Source organism: Pelodiscus sinensis, chromosome 1 (genome assembly GCF_049634645.1).
Source record: "Pelodiscus sinensis isolate JC-2024 chromosome 1, ASM4963464v1, whole genome shotgun sequence".
Classification (NCBI taxonomy): domain Eukaryota; kingdom Metazoa; phylum Chordata; order Testudines; family Trionychidae; genus Pelodiscus; species Pelodiscus sinensis.
In genome coordinates this window covers 181437417-181458389 of record NC_134711.1, presented here as the reverse complement: position 1 = coordinate 181458389, position 20973 = coordinate 181437417, and the positions used below count along the sequence as shown (strand labels likewise).

Genomic DNA, 20973 nt, shown 5'->3' with positions numbered 1-20973 from the left:
ATTAAGAGTCTATTCAGGTGCTTGGATTCTTGAACCTTTGCCACAATTTCCTGGCACAAAAGTGGCATATGTTTATTAAATGAGAAGAGAGAAGTATCTCACTCTCAAGCTGATTAGCGCTGCATAGTAGGACTGGGCAGAAATTTCAAGTGTAGTTAATTCTTGAAGAGTTGTTGCTTGGTCTTAACATTTTGAATAAATGAATTGGAAAGGAATAAAAACAAAGCTACAGCTCTCTACATAGCTCTACATAGCTACAGCTCTCTACATTTCCTTTGGGAATGGAAGCAATCTACTTGTTCTGTCTCCACACATGCAATTTCCTCTTTCTCTAAAGCAGTGGTCACCCACTTGTTGAGCACGATCATCTGGGCAATCCTGGGTAGTCTCCCAGTCAATCGTGATTGGCAGTTGGTAGGCTCCCTGCCTCCCCTTGCCCATTCCCCTGGCCTACTCCCAGGAGCTGCCAGTGCAGCCTTGTGTGTGTGTGGAGGGAGGAAGCTGGGGGGCAGGAGTCTCGGTGCGCTATGAATTTGGGTGAATACCCATGTGAATCGGCTGTGCCAAGTTCAGGCTATGTGAAAATCCTGCTACTGTATCACAGTAACATGCAGTAGATTAGAGTCTGTAGCATCATAATGAAAATCTTCAACAGCATTAGAGTGAAATGGCAATATATCTGTGGGAAGTGATTGTTTAAAAAGAAGAATACAGTGCATTTCAATACAACTTCTGCTCTGATTTTTTTTCTTAAAGGGCAATGAGAAGTCTATATAGTATCTTCAAACTAGTGTAGAAAGTATAGCACCATAAAGAGAATATAAACTATAAATTGCATATAATCTGTGACTTTTTTATTTCCATAATAGAATTTTTATTTTAAATTTAGAGTTCTCATTTTCATATTTTTTGTTATTTCACTTATCCGTTTTTCTCCATTTTTTTCCTCTGCATGCAAGGCTTTTTGTTTCTTTTATGGACTCCAATGTAAGCAAACCCATCCATCCAACTCCACCTCTGGAACCACCTTATCTACGGAGTTAGACTGTGGCAAATTAATCCGAGAGGAGCGAGGGATTCGAACACAACCCTCAATTCACACCGTATAATCAGTAAAGAAAAAGGTGTGTCTAATGGAAAGCATTCATCTCAAAGAGCATACGTGGTAGTGATCAAAATATTGTCTCACATATTAATAGCCTTAAAATCAGGGTGTTAAGAATTAGAGTAGTTCAGTGCATATCATGGAACAGAAAATAGATTTAAAACGTGTTAGTCTTTATATAGAATAATCCTCGTCATTCTTTTGGGTAGTTCAACATATTCAGGTAAGAAAAATGTATTTATCTTCTTTCCATCTTTCCCTTGCCATGCCATTTGCTGACAGTATAATTTGCAGAAACGCACACTTTGCCTCTCTAGAGCATTTAGCACAAAGTCCATGCAGCTCTTTAGAAACCTCACAAAGCAACAATTGCAAGATTCCATTAACTCTCTGAAAGGCACATTCATGGCAAAGAGCTAGTGATTTTTAGTGACAGCACCATGTTCCCACTGTCACATATTTAAATTAACTTAATTCATCTATTTAAATTCACTATATAACACCTACAAATAACATGTACTACTGTACCCCAAAAATCACACTTACATTTTAAGCTGGCACCAATTAACATTAAAAAAAATCTATTCAGTGAATGCATCCTTATAGAAGACCTAGTTTTCTTATGGTAGACACTAGTTTTACATCAGTATAATGGTCTAGATTTAATTTTTATGTTCATGTGTGTAATTGAAAGGAGGATCAGACATACTGTACATATTATAAAACAGATTCATTCCATGGTGTAAACACCAGTCAGGATACAAATCATGAATTGTGAATGCTTAGCATTTGTTCTGCATAATAAATATGTTAATATAAAGTTGTGTGTAGGAAGTTGTTTGGAATAGGTATACTGAAATACTAGTGTGACCATAGTTTTAGATAAATATATCTCTAAGGTAAGGATTAATGTCATAAAACATGATAAACTGCCCTTTGTTCTAAATAACCCCAGTTACTTTTTACCCAGCTGATCCTGTACTTTTCACTATTTCATCTCCCACACATATTGTTCTCTTTGGTATGGAGTTTTAGTGGTTAGGACATCTTTGTATTGATCATCTTTGAGCCTGCTATAGGCTCTTGAGATTTTATATTGGTATGGTTTCTTTGTACACTGCATTTTACCCTTTCAACACAAGATGTAACAAGTTAATGATCTTTTTTTGGAGAAACCATATCTGAAGGCTATTGCAATTAAACACTTCTTGCTGATTGACTTCTTCACAGTAAGTAGGTGAAGTGTTCGAAATGCTCTAATCTCCCTGAATACACTTCAACTCAGGGTATGTCGAGACTACAGAGTTTTGTCGACAAAAGTGGACTTTTGTCGACAAAACTATACCTGCGTCTACACTACCGCTGAGTTCTGTCAACACTGGTAAACTTCATTTTACGAGGCATAACGCCTTTTGTCGACAGAGTTCTGTTGACAGAAGGTGTTATTGCATGTAGGGTTGTGTCTAGACTATAGGGTTTTGTCGACAAAGCAGCTTGCTTTGTCGACAGAACTGAATATAGTCTAGACGCTGTTTGTCGACAGAAGCTTTGTCGACAGTATCTGTCGACGAAACTTCTGTCGACAAAAGCGTGTAGTCTAGACGTACCCTCAGTCCTGTTCTCATCTCTTCCATGTACTCTCTATGTGACCTGAACAGTGAATTCTATGCATTTTGTATCCACTTTAGTTTATTGTTAATTGGCCCATTTTAATTACCATTTTAGTTATTTTCATGGTTCTTCTATTGGATCTTAAAAACCATCTGTTTGTGTGACCAAGAAAGCCCGTTTTACAATATGAGCATGTCCGTTTGTGTGTGTGCCCAACCCACTCCAGACCCTGGAAGAAGTTATCCTGGTTATGATGGAATTACTCACAATAGTTAACTCTTCCTCTGGTAGCAAAATTTGTTGTTCAGGGTCCCAACAGCTTTGATCTATAAGTCTTGGAAATAATTGTGCTCTTATAAACCAAGACTTTCTAAAAACCTTGATGCAGCATATTCAAGAAGACTTTGAATTCATTTGCAGCAGTGATTTTGCATCAGGAAGAACTACTTTGAAACATTTTTCTCCAGTGTACTTAGCACAAGGCAAAATATCTTCTTTTAACATTAAGCATATGCCACTGTTCCATTTATGTGCCGCTGCATGTCTGCTTTGGCCCACGGAAAGAAAATCCTGATTCTGCTCTTCTCAGTTACTAAATTATCCACTGGATTTTGGTCATATATTCTGCCAAGATAAATTTATCCTGTCATTTGAGAATTATGAAAAATGTTCACTGTGACACAGTAGCTATAGATTGATTCCCTCCCCCCACTTTACTATTTATTAAGTGCAGTATGAATTCTTCTGACTAGATCATCATCATAGGCAGTTTGGCTTCAAAGAACTGTGTGTGGCATATTTAGACAAAAATTCCAGGTTCCAGGTTTTTCTCAATCTTCCCTATATATTTTAAAACTCCCTGTCCAGTTAAATCTACCCCCAAAAATCTAAACAATTTTCTACAGTTGTGAGATGGTAGTGGAAGAAATATTTGGGAGACCTGAGCAAGCTGGTGGATCTGCTGATATGCCTACTGTAGAGTGAAGAGACCAATTCCCTAGTCTAATTAGACCTAAACCAATATTTTAAAGGAACAATGGTCCCATACAGTGTTTGCAAGGCAAACAGTGCAACATCTTAATAGAACTAGAAAGTGAAGCAGACTATATGCAAAAGAGAAATGCATGGATCTGTTTTATATGTTCAACATCAACCAAGTCTAAGGAGTTAATATTAAAATGATTTTAAAGCTTTTCATATTCTTTCAGCTTGAACACTTCAAGAAGTAAACACAGAAGGCAAATTTAAATGGATTTTTAACTTTACATTACCCTTTTAAAAGAAAGCTATCATGATATTTCACATGCATTACTTTTTTATAAAAATCCTTTAGCAGCTTGATAATGGAATGTGTTTCCTTACCACTATGTTTCCCTCTTGCATGTACATGGTGGTTTGGCTTGCAGTTGCACTTCAGCATGGACACAGGTTTGGCTCATCTGAAGAGTTCAGGGCAATTCTGATTTTGTAATGTCAGTCCTGCTTTCTCATCTCCACTTTGCGTAACAAACTGTAAAGAACAATTTTAAGAGTTTTGTGTTGTAACAGGGCTGAGGTCACTTTAGAAGCAGTGAAGTGTGATCTATGTACAAGTTTGAAAATAAATAGCACTTTGAGCCCCATGAAATGTATCTCAGAGGAGATTTTGTAAGAAATTTTCCAGATAGTTTACTTAAACACCCTCAAGGAACCCTCTCCAGTTGCAGTTCAGAATATCCTAAAGTGTGTGGGAATAGGGAAGGAGGGGCAGTACAGTCCCTCACTTCAAGGCCTTTTATAACTGTTTGTAGAGGTCCACCACCTCCTCCACTATATTTTCTAAAAGATGGCAGGACTTTGCAGACAAACATGACATACATCAAAGTTGAAGTCTACAAACCTGGTCAATATTCCCTTTGAATTGTATTGTAAAGGGGTCAGTCTAGGTTCCCAGGCTTTATTTATACTTTCACTTCATTATTACAGGACTCTGTTAAACCTAAACAGTTTTTGTAGTAGTTAATTCTCCCAAGACATCGGTTTAAGTCCATCCTTAGAGCTACAACAACTCCTATAATTCCAAATAGATACAACACTAGGCGTTATCATGTGTAGGAGTCAGAAAGTTATCATAAAGCTTTCCTCTTTCCCTGTTTCTAAATTGTGCCTTCTCTATAATAGCAGATTCCAGTGTGTGTTTCCTTTGACTGATTAACTCTCTTCTGAATGGGTCATCCAATATCTGCATGCTAAGATACCTGTATGGCTGTGAATATTTCTCTGCCATACAGAAGCACTTGGGATTAAGCCACAGTCCCAGTGTGTACTACTTGTAAATATGGGAAACTATTTATGGATAAAAACAAACTCAAAACTAAAACCTTTAAACCAGACCTTTACACCAGCAACTCTTGAAACTGATGACAATTTAGTAAAAGGTTTAATTATGTGCACGGCAACAGAAATTTACTTCTAAAATACAAGATTTAAACACTGATGGATACAGACTTGGGTAAACAGCATCAATTATTACTAAAAATAAAAAGACGTGCAGTTTATAAGTAAAACAGACCAATGGGCCATGTAAAGCTCCATGAAGTTTATTCAACAGGTATCCAAACTTTTAAGATTTCAAGTATCGACCTATCAGTGTTGTCTCAAACATCTCTACACACTTATGACATGTTATTCATGAGATTTCTAATTATATACAACAAAATGAGTACAGTATGATCTAGTTAATCTGAATCAGTCTGGGAAAAACCTCGATGTAAACATTCACATGCCAGTAGAAGACACTGTTCAGTCTATAGGAATTATCCCTATGCAGATTGTGTATAAGTCTACATCTGCAACACATATAAAGAACATGGATTAATGTCAAACACTGCATGATAGTGATCTAAAAATTAGACACAGTTTAGTGATTAATATATTCCCTTGCTCATTCACCATGGAATTCTTGGTTTATTCTAAAACCTAGATTTAAAAAAAAAATCCAATTACTATTAAAATAAGGTAGAGGGAGTAGCCACATTAGAGCCAGTGAGTTGGTGCATATATTTTTTAGCAGCTGGGGAAATCAGTGATTACATTCGCGGAAAAAAAAAAAAAAAAAAAAAAAAAAAAAAAGCTTTGCTCATTCAATTTTAAAGTAACTTCAACAGCAGGATGACACCTGCTTCAGCAACTGCTGCCAGAGGGCCTAGAGCCCTAGCAGCTATCACTGCTTCAAACTAATGCTTAATTGCAGAAATTCGTAAATTGTGTTGCCAAAAGCTGTATTTAAAATGGTAATTACACCAGTGAATTCCTGAATGTTACCAAGGGGTGATCTGCAAGAAAGTACTTTGAAGAAAGCAGTATGCTTTCTTGCCCATATCAATTACATTTTAAGTCAGTCATGAGTTAATGACCATTTAATTATTATATACTTAAGGCAGTCAGTGTTTCATAAGATGAACCAAAATGAAGCCTAAAGGAAGTGGATATTAAATAAATAATCTAGAGTTACACTAGGGCTGTGTCTACACTGGCATGAATTTCCGGAAATGCTTAAAACAGAATAGTTTTCGTTATAAGTATTTCCGGAAAAGGAGCATCTACATTGTTAGGCTGCTTTTCCAGAAAAGCCCTTTTTCCGGAAAAGCGTCCATGGTCAATGTAGACACGCTTTTCCGGAAAAGAGCCCCGAGCGTCATTTTCGCGATCGGGGCTTTTTTTCCCCCGGAAAAGACTACTGGGCTGTCTACACTGGCCCTTTTCTGGAACAGCGTTCCGGAATAAGAACTTATGCCCGAGCGGGAACAGAATAGTTTTTCCGGAATAGCGGCTGATTTTGTACAGTAGAGCATTGTTGCTTTTCCGGAAATTCAAGGGCCAGTGTAGACAGCTCGCAGCTTATTCCGGAAAAGCGGCTGATTTTCCGGAATAAGTGGCCCAGTGTAGATACAGCCAAGGTGTGTGTGCAACATATTGCTCAAATTAGTTCACATCAAGTATATGCCACATTTCAGAAGATAAATGGCTCCTTATGGAGATACATACAATATATATACGTACCTGAAGAAACACACATAGTATTGCTCCAGTCTCTTACTGGTGCTGTGCGCACCACAGTTTGCAGAAACAGGGCCACATACTACTCAGAGAAAGGAGGGAGGGCATGGTACTGAAGTCCTGAATTCTAATCCTTGCTCTGAAAATGATTCCCTCTGTAACCTTTACTAAATCACTTTTCTGCCCAAGTTAACATGATTCCACCAGCTTCAAATTCTTTCTTGGGAACTAGAAGCTGGTAGGCAAGTTTGGATTTCTTTTTCTCCTGGTATAAATATTTCCTATTTAGCTCTGTAGGCTATGACCTACTAGAATTGATTTACTAATCAAAGACTGAAGAGAGCCCATCTTCCAGCATTGTACTTTTAGAAGGAAATCCATGTTTGGGATACAGAAAATATTTCATTGGGTTGTTTTTTTTTTTAAAAGCATCTCTTAAAACTCCTCAGAGGGGTCTGGAATGTTAAAAGTAAAGAATAGATTAGTGGGCAGGGTGCCAGTGAGATGGTCAAAAGTACATTTTAAAATCACACCTATCACCTGACTTTTGAAAATCTATATATTAGTTGTACATCATAACTCATTCCATTTGAGGCATTTATTATACATTTTTATACCACATGGAGTTATTTTAGCAGTCAGTTTTATATTATTTTCCCTCAACATATCATCATGAGTGCTGTAGCAAATGAAAGTCCACTTTGTAAACCATATTGCAATTCTCCAACTGTTTTGTTCTAATGTACTGGTAACTTCAACTTTCCTGGATACAGAATGTTCTTGAAGTGTTTTTCTCCATTTTTCAGTAGAAATATAGAGTATTGGAAAATGTTTTATTCTTAAGATGTATTAGTTTAATGAGGAGGGAAAGAATCAAATAATCTTTTAAAATAAGTTGTATTTGATCTCTTTAGCAGTAGTGCATTTTAAGGCTAACAGTGATCATGGTTTTCCAAGGAAAGGTAAGTTCCATAATTGGACGGAACTGTGGAAGCCATAAATGACTTCGGATAAGATTTTCAAATCCACACAGTGGTGGGCTAACTTTGCTTCCATTGAAATAAATATTAAACTAAATATCAATGGAAGCAGGATTGGGGCTGGTGCCCAGAACTTTTGAAAATCCACTCTGCAATATGGCCCTACACTACAGATTGTTTAATTCCATGAAGAAACTCCCAAAATTAGTGAAACCCGTGAATTGTGCCTTATAGCCAGAGTTTAGGTTTCTACAGACAAAGTTTTGAAGAATTTTAGTTTAAAATGTATTTTCAATTAATGTTAAGAACTTTTTCCAAATTCCTCTAGTGTCTTTCTTTCAATGCTATAATGGAGGAGCTCGGAATTTCACTCAAGCATCAGAAGAAATTAAAGAAGAGGTCAAGAACTAAAGGGAGATCATCGTTCACAAGTATCCTTACTTGTCATCAGAGGCGGACACTGAGGAAAGAAACCATGGCATAAACAGGGGGAAACCCCTCCCAGGAAACATCAGGAATAAAAACAAACAACCAAACTTTGCTGCCTACAAAATTGACTTGAGGAATTTCTGAAAATAGACTTGTTCTTCAGAAATTGTATGTGGTTTCTTTTTATCTAGGAAAGGTCCAGCAGTTTAAATGCTCATTTAGACTGATGTACAACTATTTGGAAAAGCATCTCACCATTTCTTTTGAAAAGAATTTGTATGCTGACCTATTTTGCATCACTGTTCCCTTCCCATACATCGCTGTATGTGCTTTCTAAATAAATAAAGATACAGAGGTTTTTTTTCCAAATAATGTGTATGTCCTACATTTTTCCTTTCACTTTCATAGCCATAACATATTCTTATTTCTTTTCATAAAAAATTGCAGTACTGCCAATTACAAGCAGCTAAAAAACATGTGTCTGGCCATACAAAACTGAGTGGCTTGAAGATTATTTGCCTTCCTGGTGTTGACCTATTTAGCATCACATTTTTTAAGCTTCTCACTGCAACCAGGAGAGGTGGGATTTTTAAAATAAAAGCTGAGCTTCTCCCTTTTATTAAAATGAGGGCTTTAAGAAACAATAACAAATATTACAAACACTCTGAAAAGGTGAGAAAGTTGGCAGTCCAACCATTTGTATACTGCATTATCCTTTTGGCTCTTGGTATTAAAAAATGCCTAATGTACACTGTCCCCCTTAGAAATAACAGCCAATAGTACACCATTAATTTTATTCATATTATAAAACTGACCACAAAAATACCAAAGCTAAACTGCATCTTTTAGGAAATAGAACAGAGCTCATTTTCTAGGATGAAACTGTACTTGCTTTAAGTGTGTCACAGGGGACACCACTTAAAGATACTATAATTAAGCAAATAATAGTCTCTCCTGAAATACTACCTCTTTTTAGCATCTGAGAAAATATGAGGAATGGCTTCTGATGGCCCCGAAGTGTGAAATTTGAAGGGCCATGTTCTGCCCTTGCTTATGTGCGTACAGCTCCTGTAGTGCTCAGCAGAGGATACAACTTTGGCTTTTAAATATATGACCTTCCAGGAAAAGAACAAAAACCAAAAGACCCTGAGTTATGTAACTCAGTGTTTCAAGCTTACAGAGTTTGATAACCTTTTGTTGCAGTTCGCACACTTTTCATCTTTCACTTTCCAGTTTTGATTCCATACAAACCTGGAAACCAAACCAAAATGTCTCAAATTGTCCCAAAATATCAACCGTTTTGTTGTGTAGTATGTACAAAACCAGTTTCATTTATTGGCCCCCACAGCCAGCCCATCTCCCTACTCTCAGTGAGCAGGCCACAGACCATGAACATACTTTCTTGATAATTTTCATGAGACTTAAAAATAAGCTAGTAAATATTAGCTTTAAAGCCTCCCAGGCTGATATTGTATTCGTCATAAATAGGTTATAGTTTTACTGTATAATGAGTCACCACCTATCTGAAAAATACTGCAAATTATACAAAGAGAGGTGGGAGTATAGAGGCTGTGTAAAGTTTTTTTTTAAATGACTGTCACCAGGTGGACATATTTCCCTCTTCTGAACAGATTCACAAGTGGAAAAAAGGAGCAATCCCAGGGGGTGACACTAGCAAAATTACCACACGTCTGAAAACCATGAGTCCCCAGCCTGCTATGCAAAGACCCCCTTCTCTTCTTTGATCCTCTGACAGCCATATGGACCCAAAGCATCAGAGAGTCAGGCCCTAGCCATCTATCACAGTTCATAGTCATGTTCTCTGCCTTCTCTGATTGGGGAGTCAACAAAAGAGACACAAGAGCTATTACTGCTTCAGTGGAGTGCTAAGCTCCATAGTGATTCTTCGACATTTTCATGGGGAAGCAGACCTCCTGCTACTCACCTTGGGTTTCTGGTAACATCCACATCCTTTGCAAATTGCTGTGATGGGAGAAATACATACATTGAGGTAAACTGGAAAAGAACCTTCCCTTTTGTCCCCCTGGATCTTTTACACTAACTTGCACAGCTGGGGGAATCAAAAGGAAGCAGTGGAGGCCTGAAGCTTGAAATGAATTAAGTTCCTTTATTGGAGTAGTGTGAATAGTATAAATTATTATGGGCTGGATTTAAAATAGTGATTAGTGATTTTAGGTGCTGAACTTCAGATATTTTATCTTCATAAAGATCTAAGCAACCACCACCCTGCAAATCAAATCACTTTCAAAGTGGCTCAGATCATTCCTCATTTTTTTTAAAAGACATGGTGGATATTAAGTGTATTTTAGTTTTTAATACCTGCTTATACACCGTATAATGTGTCTGCTATATTAATGTACAAGGTAAGATTACAACTACATGTTGAACTACTCTAGTCTGGCACCCTCTGGTCCAACAACATCCATGGTCTGGCATGATTTTAGGTAGCTTATGGGGGGAGGCCAAATTTCCATGCTACCAATCCTGGCTCTCAGTGTTCCGTGCATTATTTAGCTCTAATTTATCACTAAGTGTCTTCTAAGAGCCCAGTAAGCCATAGAAGAGTTGTTAATGTTGCTAGACAATACTGACCTGCCATGGTTCGGCACCTGTCAGGTTCCCAGGGTGCCAGATTAGAGAAGTTCAACCTGTAGCGTATAAACCCAAAGAGGGAAAACACACATTGTCCTGAGGGATAACAGTGTGTCTGTTTGCAAACTCACAGTAACAAATATGATTAGTTGTGACCTTTTTATAATGTCCCAGCAAATAGTGATTTTTTTCTTACATGGCAGAACATTATGCAAATTAAGTTAACTGGAAGATTATCTGTCAGGAAAGCAAATGTTCTTATTAGAGAGTTAAACTGACTTATTTTTCATGCATATACTCTAATTGCTTCTAATGGAGGAATGAAGTGGTGATGGGTGCTGCTACCGTGTTTCATTCCAGAAGCGTCTGTATTTTTGCAGTGGGTGATGTGATCTTTATACTATTGCACATCATGAGGTTGGGGGGAGGGGGTATTGTAAGGCTTAATTAACATTTAACAACTGAGATGATACCTGGAAAAAAGACTCTATAGAAAGTACAAAACAACATACTATATCAGATCTCTGGGTTTAACTGTGTACACTCAGAGCCTAGCTCAATAGACGCATAATTGGGATGTGTGGGTATTGCTGCAATGCAAGTTATATACATGAAAACACATCAAGCCAACCAAAAGAACACAAGCTGTTACTGGCACTCTGTTCATTTGCCCCACGTCTTTTAAGTACAAAGCACTTCCTCCAACAAAGACTCCAGTTCACCTTTTCAGTTTTCCCTTTTCATCCCAGCCTCCTTCACCATGTTACATCAGTGCACAGTGTATTTTTCTTTATAGCCATCTGCTTTATACTTTCTATTACTTATACTGATCTTCAAAAGTCTTCAGCTGAAATAAAAAGTCAATATTAAGCCCAGAAGGTTTCATTTGGCTAAAGGACCAGTTTAACACCCTTTAAGGGACTGATTCTTGCAGGAATGCTATGAATCTGTAATCCCATGTATCAAATGATTGATATGCCTTAATTACTCCATATTGGACTGGCAGTAGTCAAGTTTCCTCAATGATCAGAATCACTGCTATTTAGCTACCTGTCACCTGCAGCCCTCAAATGACTGGGAATTTCTGGCTAGCTGATCAGTTGGAAAAAAGATACAACTTATTGGCAGACACAAAATGTGTATGTCAAACAAAATTCATATTTGAAGCTAAAATTTTGATTCTGTTCACTTTCCCACACTCCCATCTCTGTCTTTGCTATTTTTAAAATAGATGTTATATGGTTAATATTGTCAGACTCTTAGAAATGCAATGTGGAAACTAAACCGCAATGATTGAGAAGAGCAAAGTCAAAATAGTTGACTGCATCTGTTTGGGGAACTCACATCCTTCTACTCTGAGGATGGACTCACAGCATAGAACTCTATTAGGCTGGTGACAAAAAGTAATTGGCATTAGAAAACTGAATTGAGCTCAGCACAACTGGGTGTCTAAAAGGCTAGTCTGCTGCTCAACTGGCCAGGTTGAAATTTCTAACCAATCTTATTTGGGACTGGTGTTCCACAGACTGTAATCCTCTGTTGGCTCAGCTATTAATGGGCACTATGGAAGTGGCTACTCCCTACATAACAGCTATATGGTAGGATTTACACCATACTGTAGTGGCTGGGGTGGGAGTGGAGGTGTGTGTGGGGGGGGAGATCTTCTCAGACAAGTCAGAGAGGAAAGACTCGAACTCCACTAGCTGCCTCTCCTTCAGTCTGGTTGGTCTGAAGGGGAAGAGACTAAAGGATAGAACCCAAGGAAAACACAGAAGAGAGCAGAGGGGTGGAGGGAAGTGCCAAATCACCAACTCCACAGAAGGAACCTTACAAAGGAAAAGAAGGTGGCAATTCCTTTCAAGCTGCTTGTTCATCTGCACCCATGGTAAAGGCTATCTGGACAGAGGAGCAGCTGATAAGAGGGGTCTGCATGGCCAAACTCCAGCATATGTTGACCCAATCACAACAGACTGTGGTGGAGAGCCTTGTAGAATTAGGAAGGACATTATAGGTACAGGCTGAGTATGACAATGATAATGTTTCAAACAACACTTGGAATCTCACTAACAATTTTTCTTGGGATGGGAGCCCACTTAGCATTGTTCAATTTTTGGTAGCTCTGCCCTTAAAGTGCTACAGGATTGTAATATTGAATTAAGCTATTTGTTTCAGATGGAATTTTTTAACACTGAGAGGCTTAGAGAAAGGAAGGAGAGGGAGAAAACTATAGTTAGCTTCATAAAAAAATGTTAATCAGATGTATGTCTTCTGTAACATTCACTGCCCTCTACTTTGTGGTGAGCTGATCAGGGGCAGATGTTTGTTCAACAGCCAAAGAAAAATTATCCGAATCTCTCTAGAACTCTTAAGAATGAGCTATGTACAAAACCAGATACACAAGAGTACTTTGCGTTACCCAAATTGTGTGGTGCACAAGGGTAGTTAGATGTTCGGTGAACGTATCACTCTTGCACACTGACAGTACCCCCAATTTAACCCTTCTAAAACTAGGGTGTACAATTCCTTTTAATGCTGTACAGACAAAAGGCTTGTCTACTCCCATGAGTTTACACCAGCACAGCTGTACCACTATACGATCACTCATGTACCTGCTTCAGGCTGATGGAAAAGAGCTCTCCCACTGACATAAAAAAATTAAACCACCAACATGAGCAGCAGTAGCTGTGCACACTACCACTTATAACATTGAAACGAATATCACTCATGGGGGTGTTTTTTCCACACCCGAAGTGACAAGTTTTGTCATTGTTAGCTGTAATAGAAGCATGGTCAATGACTACAAAAGGAGGCTATCAACTGAGCTGGGCAAAATATTTTGTATGAGCTTCCCTTCTCCGACACTCAGTAAACATGCAGATTGGGCTACGCAGACATTTTGTGTAAAAAAAAAAAAATAAATAAAAAAAAATCTGAAAACATTTTCCCACCCCACTTTATTTTGGTTCAAAACAGCTTTTAGTTTTTGGAAATTCCTTATTTTTATTTTAAAAATAAAAAATTGAGACAAAGCATTTTAATGGTTAAGACAAAGCTTTTAGTTCAATTCTGAACAATTAAAAAATACAGTTTTTGATTTAAAAGTTTTTTTCCTAAAAATCTGGCATTTAGCCTGAAACAAAATTTTTTCCCCCAGTTTTGGAACTTCTGGTGAATAGATCCTGTTATTCATACAGCTATCTCTAAAGGACACAGTGGGAAGAGGAACTTAGTTTTTTATTCAGGCAGCATGTCCACAAGTATACCAATGCACAGACCATTCACAGAAACCCAACCAAAATACCCATGTGCCAACTACTAAATAGTATACTGCTCGTTTTCCTAATGAGTCACAATTACAGAAATTCCTTGACTAATTAACTGTGCTGATCCACTGCAAAAATATTTACAATATTAATCAACTCTCAATATTTTTCTTATAGTTCCAACTGAAGTGACATTTAGAAAATATTTTTTAAAATTAAAGTCATATATATTAGTTTTACGCCTGTTTCTTCACCCAGTAACAGAAGATCTTCAGCTGAGATTTTCGGAAATGGTAAGTGATCCTGGGTGATGAGAAGCCTTAAGTGAGCTTGATTTCAGAAAGTGCTAAACATCAGACTCTTTAAAGTTCCCTCAGACTGAGCACTCAAATACTGAGGCACCCCCGTCACTAGCCATCTCGGGAAATTTTGAGGGTTGTGTTTCTTTCATTAGTCAATGGGCCAGATCTACAACTGCACCGAATTTACACTGGATACACCTGAGGAAAGTGATAATAGAAAGTTGACTTTGACACACCTTTCTCCTCCTCTGATCATGGGGCAGTTGAGGTCAGAAAAACTGCAATTATAGCTTATAGCAGCCCAAGGAATGCTGTTAATGAAAGGCAGATGTCTGTGTTGACCAATATATACTAGGCTAACATATCAATAAGTCATATGGCCTGAATGGATTTATGTCTTTCTGTAACCCTGTTCACTTATGCTAAGTATCCCATAACACTTTGCTTTGGCATTAGAAACTAGGAAACTTCTCAGAGGCAAAACACGTTAATATTCTGTCCTGGTGCAAGGTGAAAGATACCAGTATCTGTAACACTACTACTCAATACAACAACAACAACAAGATAAAGAATTGGGGCAAAGTGGTGGGTTGGATTTTTGTGATGTGTAAAGAGATTTGTAACTTGTAAAGTTATCCTTTAAATACTCCTAGCACAAGTGTGTACCTTTGGAACCAAACTTTCTACATAAGGTGAATTTAACAACTTTGCACTACATGGCTCCCCAGAAACTGATATCATATTGAAACTTTGCCTGTACTACAAGTTGAACCTCTCTAGTCTGGCAGACTTGGAACCTGACCTGTGCCAAACCAGAGGATTTGCCAAACCATGGGAGGTCCACATTGTCTAGCAACATTACTAACACTCCCACTACTCATGGGGCTCTTAGAAAGTCTCAGAGAGGTAGCCATGCTAGTCTGTAACTTTAAAAACAAGCAGTCCTGTGTCACCTTAGAGATTAACAAATATATTAGATGAGCTTGCATGGGTAAAATCCACTTCATCAGATGAGTTGGAGTGAAAATTACAGAATCTATGTAAGACATTTAGGGGTGAATCAGCGCTAAATAACAGTACAGCACACCAATAGCCAGGACTGGTGTTTGTAAACAAACTTCATGGGTCCTTGGGAAACTTGGCAACTAAAGTCTAGTGGACATATGGCTAACTAAAGTCATGCTGGACCACAGATGTTGCTGGACGGTTCAACCTATGCACTGCTATTGACTTTTTAGCAATCAACCATGACTGATATTGATTATCAGGTCTCGATTATATTTCATGATGAACCAAAGTATAATCAAGCAATTGATTATACAATTTATCAATAGTTGTGTACTCAGTCCCCCTCTGCTGGCCCAGCATACCCTTGAGTCACCCGTATGCAGGAATGGGAATGAAAGTGGCATACAACTAGCTAAACTCAAGGATTCCCCTCTATTGGGAGAATCACCATCTACACCTTGAGGAGCAATTTTCCTGTTTTTGGCAGAGAATCTAGCTAAAATACTTGAAAGGGGCAGCACAAGAACATGTTCATAAAAGGCCACATTGGGCTTGTCTTTGTATAGTGCACAAAGGCAGGGCAGGTCAGAACAGGTCTTCCATGCAGAGGGCAGGCACAACTTTGCAATGATTTCAGTATGGCTTTGTTGCTTGCTAGCTGCCAAGGTTGCTAGCCATGCAAAAGGCGGCAATGAGGGATGTGGAGAAGGCTGCACTGCAGTGGTGCAACCAGATGCATAAATCTGGAGAGAGAAACCAGAAGTGAGTGTAAGTAAGTCTTGTGGCCACACTGAATAGGCTATCAATGGAACAGTGAGACCTTTGGGATGGGCACTTACACATGCTGGATCATGGCTCTATCCCCCTCTGCACCAGCCTATGTGATTGAGGTGCTGGAGAAAGATGAGCATGCTGGAGCAGTGGCAGCATTCCCATTGCACACCAAGGACTTGCAGGGAAATCTGGGAAAAATCTCTTTCTGGAGGTAGGTCAGGGCAACTGTGCCACACCCCAATGCAGGCTTGTACCTAAATGGAATTACAGGTATCTGGTCTAATTTTAAAAAAGGGGAGCGGGGTAAGAACCAAGAGAAACAAAAGACTAGTTCTGAACATGACAGTGCAGTGCCAAAAGCCACAGATGTACAACACTTAAGCAGCCAAGAATGTGACTAAAGCCAGCAGTGAGGGTTCTATGTTTCTAATGCCTGCATCCAAAAGTGAAGTTGAGCATCTGCTATGTATGTGTGTTTTTTGTTATTAATAGCCCCTAAATATTTAAGCAGACAGGAGCCTTCACCTTGAAGAGCTTACAAAAGGAGAATTGCTAAAGACCAGTAAGACACTAAGAATAAGGATGCTGCTGAGCATTTTAAGAGAACATGGTATGGAGCTTTTACAAGGTTATCAAGTTTGCCCTCTACTTTCTATTACTGGCCAATGAGATCCAGCTTAGTGAGTGGCTGATAAGTGAGGTAAATAATCCAAATTACCTGATTAATTGTTAGCTGACATTTTAGCTTCTTGTTAAGGTCCTTCCCAAACCTGGCAGCATAGCTTGCTAGCCACAGTTATATTGAAAAAAATGGCTGTGCAGCTTAATACAGTCAGACCTTTTCATTATATGCAATTTTCTACAGAACCCTAGTTAGAAAACTTGCACCACTGTATGTTTTTCGCTGCTCTAGGTATTATGAGCTACCCCTAGCAAATCTATAGCACAGTTTCTGCTAATTTTGTATAGTTGCAAATCATGTTCCAAGTCAAGTTGTAATAATATTCTAAAATGTGTTTCCAGAGTACCTTAAGTTCCAAGATGTGGTCAGAGAATTTCTTACCCCAGAGCTGCCCATCAGCATTTGGATATCCATACCCATTCTCTTTCTGGAATTGGGTGAGCCTATTGTGAACTGCAGCTGAGGACAAGATTCTGGACTATGCCTTTGCAGTAGGATCACAAGACAATTTGAATTGTTTCTTACAGTAGAATTGTAGAACTGGAAGGCTCCATGAGATATCATCTGGTCCAGTCCTCTGCACTTAAGGCAGGACTAAGTACTATCTAGACTGGTGAATCTCAACCAAAAAAGAGGTGTGTGTACTTTTAGGGGGGGGAGTGGAGAAGCCTTTTTTGGGTTGGGGGCCACTGACCCACAGAAAAATCAGTTCTGGGCCACACACAAAATACCCTCACTCATGTGGCACCTGACTGAGAAGCTGAAAGACAGTCCTTACACATTTCCCTCGCACACCAAAACCTAGGGAGTGCCCAGCCGAGTAGATTTTGTGTGCTCCAACCCCATGGTGAGGCAGCAGAGGGGCTGGAGCACCTGCACAGGCTTCCCAATTCAGAGTGAAGGGGGATAGGTGAGCCTTGGAGGCCAGATCCAGGCAAGCCCAGAGCTGCAACCGGCCCCCAGACCTTGAGGTTCCCCACCTTTGCTCTAAGGGTATTCAGAGATTTTCCAGGATGTACATAAACTCACTTAGATATGTGCCAACTTTACAACAGGCTACATAAAAGTCAGAAGAAACTTATTTCATATAGAAATGACTTTCATATCAACAACATAGTATATTGCTTTATACACTATACACTGAAATGTAAGTATTTATACTGATTTATTTTGTAACTATAGAGTAAAAATGAAAAAGTAAGAATGTTTCAGTAATAGTTTGATATGAAAATATAAAAAGTGTATGTCTGATTGTAATCAAATAGTTTAAGTGAGGTGACATTTGGGGTATTCAAAACAAATCAGACTCCTAAAAAGGCCACAGTTATCTGTAAAGGTTGAGAGTCACTGATCTAGACCATTCCTGACAAGTGTTCATCTAACCTTTCCCTCAAAAAATCTCCAATGATAGAGATTCCATAATCTCTCATAACCACCTTGGTAATTAGGAATTGTTTCTTAATGTCCAATCTAAACTTATCCTTGATGCAATGTAAGCCCACAGCTTCTTGTACTACCTGTTCTCAGAGGTTAAATATAACAATTCCAACCCTCTTTCTCGTAACGTTTTAATATCTATATTATAGCTATAGATATATAAATATATCTCCCCTCAAGCATGTCTTTTCTTCTCCAGATTAAACAAAACCAATTTAATCAATTTTCTTCCCCTTCTCTGCACTTTCTCCAATTTATCACATTTTCCCTGCAATGTGGAGCCCAGAACTGGACACAATACTCAAGATGAGGCCTAAACAACATGAAGTAGAGCAGAATTACTACTTCTCATGTCTTGCTTACAACACTTCAGCTAATATATCTTAGAATATTTGCTCTCCTCCCCCTCCCCCCAATAGTGTAACACTGATTCATATTTAGCTTGTGATCCACTATGATTCCCCCAGATCTCTTTTTACAGTACTCCTTCCTAGATATTCTTTTTCCACTTTGTGCATACAGCAACTGAGCGTTCCTTCCTGTGGATTACTGTTGATTTGTCCTTATTAACTTTAGACAGTTTGTCCAGTTTGTCCACATCATTCTGAATTTTAATCCTATTATCTGAAGTACATGCAACCCTTTCTACAAACTTTATAAGTGGACTCTCTATACCATTATCTATATGACTGATGAAGATATGAAACAGAACAGGACGCAGAACTGATCCTTGTGGAACCTCACTATATTCTCTTCACAGCTTGACTGCGAACCATGACTACTACTCTCTGGGAAGTTTTCCAGTTATGTACCCAACTGAGAAGGTCATGAAAAAGCCCTACTAAAGTCACGATACACAATGTCTATCTCTTCCCCCTTATCCACAAGGCTTGTTACCCCTTCAAAGAAAGTAATAGCATGACTCAGATCTCTCTGCAGCCAGCTGCTGGAGTATTCTAGGATGTATTTCAACAGGTCCTCGAGACTCAAAGACACATACCTTGTCTAAGTAATTTTTAGCTTGTTCTTTCCCTATTTTCAGAGATATTTTGGCACCTAAAGGTATAGATAGATACCTAGTAATATTGTTAAAAGCTCATTTCAATAGCGGAGAGCTTCACTGTCCATTTCTCAGTGCCTCTGTGTCACACAATGATCTATTTTCAACATGTCTGGAGCTGGTCATGTTTAATTCTTCTCGCTGTGTTCCGGATACACTTCTAATGGTGCATGTGGAGGCGCTTCATGTTCCACCCTATATTTCCTTTTGATTGTCTTATGTCTGAGCACTCCAAAAAGGAATTTGCTGCATACACCAGCACCCAAAAAACTCTCATTGCAGGTTTCATTGAGATATTAACATTGCTCTTTCAATGTGGAACTAGTATGTCATCAGATGAAACAACTAACCCACAGATGATGTTCTTTTCCCTTTGAAAATGGGATGCTGCCAGACTGTATTTTTTTAAAAACACATACCTATATGTTCTCAGTTTATTCACATAGAAAGAATTTTAACATTTCGTTGTTTTTCATTTGATCTCCTTATTCACTCAATTCAACCTGAACAAGGATTTGTTTAGAGCACACTTTCTTTTTTTAGTCAGTTGCATGCCTTGAGAGAACATCTTTACATTCCTCAAGAAGGGCTGTAGCTTTTATTAAATCATGGAGAGCTTGTATTTAGCAACTGATATTCTAATTTAAAGACTATTTCTCATCACAGCAAGGAGAGGCTGCCATGATTTTCAGCCAGCCACTCCCGGCTCTTCCCCAGGCAGTCCAGAGCCTTGCACCCAAAATGGCAGATGATCTCTTCAGTCAAGTGCCACTCCCTTATATAATAGCAGGTGTTCCATGGTGAATTTATCACACACACACACACACACACACACACACACACACACACACACAGAGGATATTTTAGTGTACAGTGCATCCTCCACTGAAAAATAAATAATGGAGGCGTGTCAGGAAAATTTGCTACTTTAAAAATTAAACATCAATTAACATTTTGATAAAATTACCTCTTAACTTCAATAGTTTTTCAAGAGGCCAGCATGTTTTCAGTTTACTAATTACTAGAAAAATAGTTTTCAATAGACAACTTTTGTTCTAAATTGAGAGAATTTACATCCAAAGGAAACTATGCCTTCAGTGATTTACTCTCTCTAATCACAATGCTGCATTACTGTTAATCTAGCATTTTATTAACCTAACAAATCCCTGTAATCTGTTTCATTCAATCAGATTACACATTCCTTCAGAATTTAAAGATGAGGTTCTAGCAGTGGTGGGGAAGGAAAGGTAGAGGGACTGTATCCTAAATTTGTAGCTGCAAAAGCTGCGCCACTCCAATTATTTTAGGTGTTGATGCTTTCAACAGGCATTCATACATAGAACCCTGCACAGCAGGAAAAATATTTTACTTTGAGGGTGGAGGGGCATGCAGGTAAGAGCAGAAAACAAACACACACACACACACACACACACATTTGGATTGGGCTCACCTTCTTGTAAAGCCCATTACAGATGTTATTTAAAGCCTAACCAAGAAAAACCTAAGTCCCTGCTGACCAGATGAATCTTCCTCACTCCTGAAAAAAACAAAACACTTTCCAAAAGAAAAAGCTCTGGATGATGTATCCTAGGCTACATCTACACTGCAGTTCTTTTTCGGAAAAAGGTATGCAAATTGCAAACCACAATTTGCTTACCTTTTTCCAATTCT

General features: G+C 38.5%; 1 protein-coding gene and 1 long non-coding RNA gene across 5 annotated transcripts in view; one reads left to right on the top strand and one right to left on the bottom strand.

The window, feature by feature from the left end:
• Positions 1-8513, top strand: part of GRIK1 (glutamate ionotropic receptor kainate type subunit 1) — a 206390-nt gene extending 197877 nt beyond the window's left edge. Inside the window, exons 16-17 of one of the 2 annotated variants that reach the window (XM_075910575.1) lie at positions 960-1124; positions 8063-8199. In XM_075910575.1, the coding sequence (XP_075766690.1) occupies positions 960-1109 (150 nt within the window). In that variant the 3' untranslated portion in view covers positions 1110-1124; positions 8063-8199. Of the gene's footprint in view, positions 1-959; positions 1125-8062 lie in introns of both variants that reach the window. The other variant, XM_014575046.3, reaches the window with a different exon arrangement.
• The window catches only part of LOC142820917 (uncharacterized), a 155066-nt gene that overhangs the window by 111911 nt on the left and 22182 nt on the right, over positions 1-20973 (bottom strand). For all 3 annotated transcript variants that reach the window (XR_012897935.1, XR_012897937.1, XR_012897936.1), the window contains exon 2: positions 4079-4226. This is a non-coding gene — a long non-coding RNA (uncharacterized LOC142820917). The remainder of the gene's footprint in view (positions 1-4078; positions 4227-20973) is intronic.